At 30.2% G+C, this 11,972-nt stretch overlaps 1 protein-coding gene across 1 annotated transcript; it reads left to right on the top strand.

Moving 5' to 3' along the window:
• The first annotated feature begins 6,489 nt into the window (after positions 1 to 6,489).
• Positions 6,490 to 7,044, top strand: LOC139887833 (uncharacterized). Its single transcript, XM_071870888.1, has one exon. The coding sequence runs from the start codon at positions 6,490 to 6,492 to the stop codon at positions 7,042 to 7,044; it is 555 nt and encodes a 184-aa protein (XP_071726989.1).
• Positions 7,045 to 11,972: the final 4,928 nt, after the last annotated feature.

Below are 11,972 nucleotides of genomic sequence, written 5' to 3' on the forward strand. Positions count from 1 at the left end.
TTTATGCGAGGTGTATATAAAATAGCTATTATATTTTAGCAGAAAATACTATTAAATACGATACAATTTTACACAAGATATTTATTTATTTATAGAATGGATATACTTAAACCTTGCTACAACACTTATAGGCAGTGTACCTAATCGTACAGTAGTGTAGTTTTTAGTAAGTCCGGTTCGTTCCACAGGGAAAATCTTTAAACAAAGCTTAACGCTATATTAGTTTACTTTTATAAAAATACAAATATATATATAAGTAATATTATTATTATAAAGGGGGGTTTTTACCGTTTAATGACCGGTTTGTCGATTTTAAAACTTTAGTCGCAGTTAAAACCAAATGTAAAATATTAAAAAGACTTAATTTAAAGCGTAAAGTAAATAACGATAATGAAATTGCGAATAATAAAAGTGCGATAAAATAAACTTGCGATAATTAAAAAGTACGATAATTAAAAGTGCAATTAAATACAATAACAATAAATAAAAATGCGATAATTAGAAGTGCAATTAAATATAAAATAAAGGAAATTAAATATGAAATAAAAGAATTATGCTTATTTAAACTTCCGTAATCATGATGTTTGACGTGTTGATTTTAGTTTTATGCTCATGGGTTAATTGTCCTTTGTCCTGGATTATTTAATATGTCCGTCTGGTTTTGTCCATAACAGTCCATCAGTCATAAATATAAAGTGCGAGTGTCCTCGTCAAATTATCCTTATACCCGAAGTTAAATATTCCAACTAATTGGGGACTTAAACTGTAACAAGATTTTAATACTTTGTTTAATAATTACACCAGGATGTCGACTGAGTGTAACCCAAGGTTTTAATATTTTGCTATCAATTATACCAAGTGTCCTTGTACATAATTTCACCACTGTTTTAATTATTCTAGTGGCTATTAATCCATTCTCGTGTCCGGTTAAATGAAAGATTATTCGTACATATAAATACCCCGCCCATCGTGTCCGATCGAGTGTATATGGTAATTTATAGGGACGCCCAATTGTAAATCTTTATATTAACATTAACAAACTATCATTTAGTTAAACAAATATAAAGCCCATTAATAGCCCATAGTCTAATTTCCACAAGTGTCATTCTTTTGTCCAAACCCCAATTATGGTACAAAATCCAATTACCGAATTTTAGTAATTAGCCCAACATCATGATTACTTCGGATTAAATAAGCATAATAATAACTTAGCTACGAGACATTAAATTAAAAAGGTTGAACATAACTTACAATGATTAAAAATAGCGTAGCGTTACACGGACAGAATTTCGACTTACACCCTTACAATATTCGCTAACATACCCTTATTATTAGAATTAAAATTAAAATTAAAATATAAATTATAAATATAAATATTACGTTATAGATAGAGAGATGGATATATTTTATTTTTTTGCGATCAGAATTCGTTTGCTTTTATAGGGAGTTTCAGAACTTGGGGCTCCGTGACTCGCGGCCCTTTTTGCCTTCAAACTCCGCGAGTCGCGGAGTTTGTAAATACAACTCACTCATTTTGGAGTCTTTCTTGCCGACGGATTTTTATTATTTATATAATATATAAATAATTATAAGAATTATTTAAATATTATATTATATTTATGTGCATAGTTGACTTGTAATTTTTAGTCCGTTGCGTCGAGCGTTGAGAGTTGACTCTGGTCCCGGTTCCGGATTTTCGAACGTCCTTGCGTACAATTTAATATCTTGTACTTTGCGTTTTGAATCTTGTACTCTTGTAATTTCGAGACGTTTCTTATCAATAATTGGAACCACTTTGATTGTATTTTGTACTTTTGAGCTTTTTGGTCGTTTGCGTCTTCAATTCGTCGAATCTGTCTTTTGTCTTCACCTTTTATTATTTAAACGAATATCACTTTTAAATAGAACAATTGCAACTAAAAGCTTGTCTTTCTTGAGGAATAATGCTATGAAATATATGTTCGTTTTTAGCATTATCACGGTAATCAGTTTGCAGTCTATTTCATTCACGGATTCAAACAAAAATTCATTCATTATATAATCAATTGAGCTGTTGTGAATAAACGAAAACAGATAAAAAAAAACAAAAAAAATCGATAGTCTCTGTTATGAACTCAAAACACCATAATTCGAATTCGATTGAATTTTTAAAAACTAGAAATGCAGAAGTGTTAGGAATATTTTACTCAATCTTTCTGCAAAATCTCAGGATTCAATTCGTTATATCGAGTTCAAATTTAAGAGTCAAAGTTAAATTTTACAAAAGTCAATTGTTTTGTTCTTGGTAAAATTTGAGTTTGTTTTGATGTTTCAGGATCAATTGACGATTCTAACAGTTTCAATATATGATTAGCAAACTATTTCGTGTTATCATCTTTATCTAAAACGTTGTCAAGATCAAAAATCAAAATTATTTTTTTGTTTACACTTCACGAGCACAGCAACCTTTTTTTTTTCTCGATTCATTTAAACTCTAATTAAATGTTTGTGTATCTATTTTTAATCCTAAAACAAATTAGTATTACGTTGTTAATCAGTTTCGAGATCCATTAGTCGATTTGTTGTTTGAGGAAGAAGATGAAATAAGAACAAGAAAGTAAGGGTTATAACTAAATGGGTGGAGTTAATTCCAGAAAAACAAGTTTGGAGCCATGGTTAAGTGTGTTTACGAGTGACCGAGAGGTCTCGGGTTCGAGCCTTGTTTGGGGCATGTCTTTTTAGAGAAACTTTTATAAGGGTATACTCTTTTATTTTATTTATGTCATTATTATTATTATTATTATTATTATTATTATTATTATTATTATTATTATTATTATTATTATTATTATTATTATTATTATTATTGTTATTATTATCATTATTAATTGTTATTACAACAAGTATTATAATTATTATTATTATTATTATTATTATTATTATTATTATTATTATTATTATTATTATTATTATTATTATTATTACTAATATATTATTATTATTATTATTATTATTATTATTATTATTATTATTATTATTATTATTATTATGATTAAGACTATTATTATTATTAATATTACAAAGATAATAAAAGATATTATTATAGCATTAATATAAATATTAGTATTATTAATATATTTATAGTTAATACTACCCAAAAAAAAAAGATTATTTTTATTATCTAACTTTTCATTGTTACTAAAAACTATTTTTAATATTATTGTTATAAGTATTATTATCATTATTATGATCAATGGAATCATAAAAATTATTACCATTATTATTAACATTAAGCATCATCATTATTATCATATTTACCATTACAAATATTATTTTAGAATTATTATAATTACTAGTCTCAACAAACAAATGATATATATAAATATATATATATATATATATATATATATATATATATATATATATATATATATATATATATATATATATATATATATACTTAATATACAAACTTAACTATTATTTATATTATTATGTACAATAGAAATTATATAAATAAATAATGAAACTTATAAATTAATAAATATAACAAATATATCACTAATAATAATATATAGATTTATTCGCATACAAGAATATGTTTTGATACATATATAAATGATATAGGTTCGTGAATCTAAGGCCAACCCTGCATTGTTCAGTATCGTCGTGTTAATATTTTTACTACAAAATATTGTATGGTGAGTTTTATTTGCTCCCTTTTTAATTGCTTTTGCAATATATATTTTGGGCTGAGAATACATGCAATATTTTATAAATGCTTTACGAAATAGAGACAAGTGATTAAAAATGATATTCTGCAGATTGATGTACTAGGTAATTTAGTTACATGTTATAAGAGCAAGTAAGCGTGAATCCTAAAGATAGATCTATCGGGCTTAACACCCCCATCCTGTAGGCTGCACTAGACATAAGAGCTAGTGGGCGGATGTTTAGTACTTCGAGGATTATTTATACACTTGCGAGTGTACGTATCCATCTTTGCAAAGATGACTTATTATATTATTGTTAAGGTTGGTTACTGAGGCCTCAACATAAGCAGAACGGTTTTATACACTTGTGAGTGTACATATATTTATAAACGGAAATCTTGTGGTCTATTAATATATTGAAATGATTGTTATGATAAACCTATGAACTCACCAACCTTTTGGTTGACACTTTAAAGCATGTTTATTCTCAGGTATTAAAGAAATCTTCCGCTGTGCATTTGCTCATCTTAGAGATATTACTTGGAGTTATTCATGACATATTTCAAAATACGTTGCATTCGAGTCGTTGAGTTCATCAAGATTATTATTAAGTCAATTATAGATAGATATATTATGAAATGGTATACATGCCGTCAACTTTCGATGTAATGAAAGATTGTCTTTTCAAAAACGAATGCAATGTTTGTAAAATGTATCATATAGAGGTCAAGTACCTCGCAATGTAATCAACTGTTGTGAATCGTTTATAATCGATATGGACTTTGTTCGGATGGATTGGGACGGGTCTTTACAACAAGATACAGCTATTACAGTAATCCAGGTGTTACGTTATTACTAAAAGCATAATATATTAGTGTATCAAAATACAGACATCAGAGTGAGGCCTGTCAAACACTTCCCAAAATCAACCACTCCCAAAATCATAGCATGCAAAGATTAACCTGCAAGGGGGGAACTGTGGGGGATTAGCATAAAGCTAAGTGAATGGAATTATTCTAACAGTCATAGGTATCTAGCATCATGGATAGCATCAGCAACGTAAACCATAATGGTAACACTAGGCTCGGCGGCTTGTACGGGCCATTAACTATTAGCTGATCGGACTAGAGTTTACCGAAAGTTCCTGTTACTGTCTCCCTCGTATAGTAATCCGGATGCAGGAGATGCGTTATTCAAACTATACTACACAAATAGTAACTCTTGAACCCAACCTGACAGCAAGGTTGACCTTATGCTCAGCTTTATACCTAAAGCTGATTACCGACTAGACATCATAGCCGATAATACCCAAGTGCACATAATCATCACAGAAGCATAAACATCATATTCTAACTAGTCATGTATAACATGGAAGGACAACAGTAGCATAACCTGCTACTACATACATATAACAGTTAAGATAGTCTCACTCACCTGATAAACAACAAGAACTCAGAAGTCTTATATTACTGAGCCTTCTCTGTTTCCTTATTACCTGAGAATACCATATCTCAAGTTAGTATATATCTAACCATAATATCATCAATTCATACTTTAAACAACATCATATAGCCTAATATATCCATATATGACAAGTTTACATGGTTCTCCATCCAATTGCAACTATCTCACGCGTGTAGAACGAGGCATACGCGCTATCCCATCATTTTGACCCAAATTAAAGTTTGATTCAATGTTTAAAAACTTCGCCATTAGAAATTAAATCTCATTATGTTTCCAATGGTAATTTATTCATCAAAAACGGAGTTACGGTTTGAAAGTTACGGTCAAAACAAGTTTTCCAAAAAGCTGCCAGACTGCAACCGCGCGGGAGCACCTGCAACAGCGCGGGAGCACCTGCAACCGCCTGGTTGCACCCAAAATGGCCCGGATACACCCCGTAACCGTACGGATGCATCCTGCAACCGTACGGGAGCTGTTCATCAGCATCAGGTCGTTGTTTTCGTCATTTTGAGCCCCAAATCTCGCTTTTGCAATATTTTGACACTACAAATCACCTAGGAAACATATAGAGATCATAAGTAAACGTTTTCTAACATCTATGGGTGTTTATAACACCTCAAAATACCATTTTGATTCAAAAACCCATTTTCTATAAAACTTGAACAAAATTATCAAATTCAATTCGATTTGGACATGAAATCGTTTGTAAATACCTTGTTTAAGCTACTGAAATCACAAGGAATGATTTTCCAACTTCAATTTAACACAAAAACGAGAATCAAGGGTTAGGGTTTGTGAGGATTTAAGAGTAATAGGTTCGGTGTTTGATATTTCCAAAAGAGGAAATAAGAGGAAGCCGGGGTTTTTAACACAAAGGGGTTTCCTTCATTGGGAGGAAATCTCTTCCGTGATACACACGGATATTTACCAGTTATCTAAAATACGAAACACCACATTAAGTGGTCCAAATGAGGTCTAAAATAAATAAACAAACCTGTTCTGTGACCCTTGTCACAAACTGGTCTCAACTATATAATTAAATAATCATAAATATATAATTATTAAAATAACATATAATAACACACAAGGGTAATTAGGACAATTACCACTATGCCCAATTAGAGGTTGTTACAGCAAGCACAAGCTTTTGGAATGAGCCGTGGTTAATCGAGAAGTCGCTAAAAGAAAGGTTCAACAGATTGTTTCATAAGGGGTTCAAGACTGTACTGCTCGTGACAGAATCTTGTGGTCAGAAGGCTGATATGCTTCGAGTTGGTACTGGAACAGGAATATTACATCACGCGCACAAACAGAATTTAATGCTCTACTCGATATGTTGAATTCATATATTAAGCAGGACAAAAACGCGAATTCTTGGATCCGGAATTTGGATTCGTCCGGGATATTTTCTACAAAGAGATTATCAAGTTTGCTAGACGAGGTTACAATTGGTGCAAATAATAGATCACATAACGAAACTCTCAAAAATTATTTGGTTATGAAGAAAGTCGAGATTTTCATGTGGAGGGTTCTAAAACGACGGGTCCCGGTTCATATCGAGCTTGATAAGCGTGGTATTGATCTCGAATCCGTTAGATGCCCTCTATGTGATGATGATGTTGAAACAATCGATCATGCGTTATTCTTTTGTCGTCACTCGATGGATTTATGGGTTAAAATTTACAAGTGGTGGGGTTTTAGCTCGATTACAAATCTAAGCCTCAATGAAGCCTTTAGAGGCCATTGTAATCGATCTACATCTCCCTTGGGTTCTCTGGTTTGGCAAGCTCTCAAATGGTTATTTGCGTATTTCATATGGTGGAATCGTAATCAAAAGGTTTTCGCTAATTCTTGTTGGAGTTCATCAACGGCGCTCATGGAGATCTAATTAAAGTCTTTCGAGTAGATTTCATGCCGCATCAAAAAGAAAAAGTTGGACTGGTTGAAGTAGTTGTCGAATCTGAAACGCCCCGTCCTAATCCATCCGGACGAAGTCCATATCGATTATAAACGATTCATAATAGTTGATTACATCACGAGGTACTTGACCTCTAAATGATACATTTTACAAACATTGCATTCATTTTTAAAAGACAAACTTTTATTTCATCGAAAGTTGACAGGTATGCATACCTTTTCATAATATCCAAACTTTAAATGACCTAATCCGTCATTTACTTAATAATAATCTCTAATGAACTTCAACGACTCGAATGCAACATCTTTTGAAATATGTCATGAATGACTCCAAGTAATTTCTTTAAAATGAGCTAATGCACAGCGGAAGATTTCTTTCAAACCTGAGAATAAACATGCTTTCAAGTGTCAACCAAAAGGTTGGTGAGTTCATTAGTTTATAGAAATCATTTCATTTTCATCATTTTAATAGACCACAAGATTTTTAAATATAATAAAACGTGCAGAAGTCCCATTCCAACTGCACAAAAAAATATCTTTCATATGAAGAACACCTGGTGAGGATTCAAAATATAATAGTAACCATCTGTGCCGGTCTTTCACCCCACGGCTGAATACATGTGCCTTTAAAATATAGAACCTCTGTGCCGGTCTTTACACCCCACGGCTGAACACATGTTTATAAAATATAGGACAACCGGTGCCAAAATGTCATAAATAATAAACCATCCACCCAGCTCGGGAGTTCATACGCTCTAACGGAAACCGGGGGTTAATGCGTGTCATAATAATCAACCCCAATTCCAGATAATTCTATCATAGAATGCAGTTAAGGTACTTGTGTCTATTGCGTCAAGCATTTATAAAAGCGCATGTATTCTCAGTCCCAAAAATGTAAAGAGTAAAAAGGGAATCAAATGAAACTCACCTAATGTATTTTGTAGTAAAAATACATATGATGACATTTAACAACTGAACAATGCAGGGTTGGCCTCAGATTCACGAACCTATATCAATTATGTATATTAACACGTATAATAGCAATCAAATAATTTCATTTATTAATCTTATAATATTTATATATTAAGTATTGTAGTTATATGAAATTTATTAAAACCTAATTAATAAATATATTTTATGTATAATTTATATCTTAAATTATATGTTATCTATATTTATTTTGTATATATATATTCAAAGTAATTAATATTTATACATATGATTATATATATGTATTTATATAAAATTAGTATTTTATCAAAAATCAATAATTTATTATAAAATATGTTCAATATATAATTATATGTAGTATTAATATGTGTATACTTTCAGATACATAATATTTATTGTTATGAAAATAATGATAATAATAATAATAATGATAGTCTCAATCATAATGATAGTACTAATAATATCCTTAATGATAATGCTAATAATAATACTTAATGATTTTTCTAGTACTAGTAACGATAATACTTATAATTTATTTTAATGTTACTAATAAAAATCTTGTTACTAGTCTTATTAATAATATTAAGTAATTTTAATTATAATAACAACAACAACAACAACAACAACAACAACAACAACAACAACAACAACAATAATAAGTAAAACTACCTCAAGAAAATGTTCCAAAAAATAATGCCTACGCCAGGGCTCGAACCCGAGACCTCTTGGTTAAACCCAACACCCCTAAACCATTGCACTGTTATTGTTTTTCTGAAATATTTTGTATTCGAATTTAATTAACCCGTTACTTCATGTTTTCGTTTCTTCTTCTATTACTCATCATCTTCATTATCACCTTTACAATCATAATCATCTATGATCATCATCACATATTTATTAATCGTCACTTTTATTATCAATAAACACAGTCATCGTCATCATCCCTCATTGTGTAATATACTTAGGAATAGATTGTAGAAACAGAAATATGAAGCTGCAATAGCAGCTGCAACGAAGGCTAAATGACTAGCAACGGGCTTTGATTATAATAGCAGGTAGATCACGGTTCAATTAGGATCATGGCCCAATCATGTTTAAATATATGTGTGGCCCGAAATAACTCAAATCAAGTTATCCGATTCCCTATGATACATTAGATACTTGGATCGGCCAATATGAAATTTGTGAATTAGAATCAAGCATGCACATTGGATTCCCCTATCTTGTCCCACTCATTTCAAAAAAAAAAAAAAAAAAACGTGTGAAACCCAATCAACACTTGTCTGCCATAACATCTTCCATTATGTACCACTTGTCCACCTTTTTATAATGTGTATATATAATAAGTGGGAATATGACCATGTTGACAACTTTTAAATTGTAGTTCTATACGACCTGTATCATCATTCTTCTCCAAATTTTCTCTTTCGTTCGTAACCCAAAAGGAGCAGCAGGGGCTGCATCAACCGTAGTTACAGCAGTCACTTGTCAATAAACAGAAAAAGAAATATAAGAAGGTTGTAGATTGCAGTCGTGGGTTCAGAAAGAAGAGAGGGAGATATATCGGTGAGGGTTGTTCCATGATGGTGGAAGCGGGTTTAGCCAATGGTCGAGAGATGGTGATCATAGGTGATTCAAGATAGTATATGGTTGTGTTTAAACTGGTGGTGGTGGTGTACGTTATGGTTTTTGTGCAGGTGTTTTGCGACGGTTGATTAGAGAAGAAGAAAGTTTAGGAACAGGCGAGTATAGTAATAGAAACAAGCAATAGTAGCCATGGTTCGAAGGAAGAACTAGACAGAAAACATGTTGCAGCAGTAGAAGTAATAGATGATGGTATTGTCTGTTGCAAAAATAATTAACAACTCACCTGATTTATATATCGTGTTTGAGTGAGGTTGTTGATCATCAAAACTAGAAAAATTCGAACTTGATAGCAGCAGCATGAATGGTTATCAATTTTGTAAAGAAAGGTGGTGACGGTTGTTCTTGAACGTGATCAAAACAGAAAAAGATAATTGGTGGTTTAGTGGTAATCATGAAACAAGTGGTGGTAATGGATTCAAGGGTGACCGAGGGTTTCAAGGTTGGTTGATGATGAAGGTGTCGAGATCATGGTGGTTATCTCGTGGAAAAGAAATAGTAGCGATAAGAGTGGTGATTAAGTATCTGTGTGTACGCAGAGACTTGAGATGATCGATTGGGTTTTGTGGAGTTGCTGAGTGTCGGCAAAGAATCCCATACAAACAGAAAAAAATAAAAACTGATGTCGATACAAATTATTCGCTTGGTACAGAAATATATTAAAAAAAATAAAAGGAAGAATTGATGGCTAACAGAATTTGTTTGTAAGGAATCAAATTTTTATGTAATCCAAATAAGTGACAGAAGATATAGAAATTGATTGTGATGTATAACAAAATCGTATGAATTTTGTAAAGCAGTTATGGCTTGAAAGCAACCTGAATGATTCCCAATCCTAATTTATGATTTATATCATAGATTTTTAATAATTAGTTACAATTATATTAAAATACTAATAATAATAATAATAATAATAATAATAATAATAATAATAATAATAATAATAATAATAATAATAATAATAATAATAATAATAATAAGAGTAATAATAATAAGTTACAATAATAATAATTTTGGTGAATTTGATAATAATAATAATATTATTAATAATAAAAATGATAACATTTATTATTCTAATGATAATGAAAAAAAATAATATGATAAGTTTTATTAATGGTAGATAATTTATTTTAAATGTAAATTATAGTTTTAATTATTCTCCTAATAATATTTATGTCTAAAATTATTATTTTTATTATCATAACTTTTATTAAATTTTTTTTTAATATCTATATTTATAATAATTATATCAATAATACTAATATTGATAATAATATACGTATGGTGGTATTAGTGTTAATAAGACAACTATATTTTAATTCATACTTGAATTTAATGTAATGTATTAACATTACATATTGCTACTTATCTATCACATAATAAGATATCTTGTATATTAATATTTATACATTTTAATTTAATATAAAATAGTCAGTAATCTTTTTCAGTAATTATATACACATATTTATATAATTAAACTAATATAGATTTATAATTATGTTTTAAATATCAAGTAGCTAAATATATTATTCATGTATTGATACAATCATCTCATAGTATATCAATTAATACTTTGTAATTGCTTTGAAAATTGTTATATGTATGTATGCTTATCTAATCGTAAACTACTGTTCGTGAATCGTCGGCAATGGTCAAAGGATAATTGATTACATGAATATAGATTTCAAAACTTTTGAGACTCAATATTACAGACTTTGCTTATCGTGTCGGAAACATATAAAGTTTAAAGTTTAAATTTGATCGAAAATTCCCGGGTCATCACAGTACCTACCCGTTAAAAGAAATTTCGTCCCAAAATTTGGTAGAGGGCGTCATGGCTAACAGTAAGAATATTATTATGACGAATATAAACTGATACATTGAGTTTTATCATGATTAAGAAATACAAATAAAATAATTCGATTTTCGAAGCGTATGAGTGAAGCTATCGTAAAAGATCGAAATGAGAAAATAGAGATTCGTCAAATCTTTTGACGTAGATAGGGTTGATTTTCCAAGTTCAAGAGATTTGGAGAAAATCTTCGTACTAAGATTTGATTCTTCGGTAATCAAGGAAATTAGGATCCGCTTTAAATGCGATCATCTGTTTTGATTGCTCTGTCGAATATCTTACTATAAATCCACCCCCATCATTTCCTTAAAACTCACACCTTCTATTCTTCCTCCCTTAACTCATACTTTAAAACATTCGTCAATATGCTCCATCCCGTTCTGATCCTTAATATCCTCTTAACTTTTATATCTGTCATTCTTCTTTTTTTTTTCTACCACCGAAGGATTTTA

Source organism: Rutidosis leptorrhynchoides, chromosome 1, assembly GCF_046630445.1.
Source record: "Rutidosis leptorrhynchoides isolate AG116_Rl617_1_P2 chromosome 1, CSIRO_AGI_Rlap_v1, whole genome shotgun sequence".
NCBI lineage: Eukaryota > Viridiplantae > Streptophyta > Magnoliopsida > Asterales > Asteraceae > Rutidosis > Rutidosis leptorrhynchoides.

Excerpts from the sequence above, each read along its gene's own strand:
- LOC139887833 (XM_071870888.1), top strand. The coding sequence starts at position 6,490 with ATGTTGAATTCATATATTAAGCAGGACAAAAACGCGAATTCTTGGATC.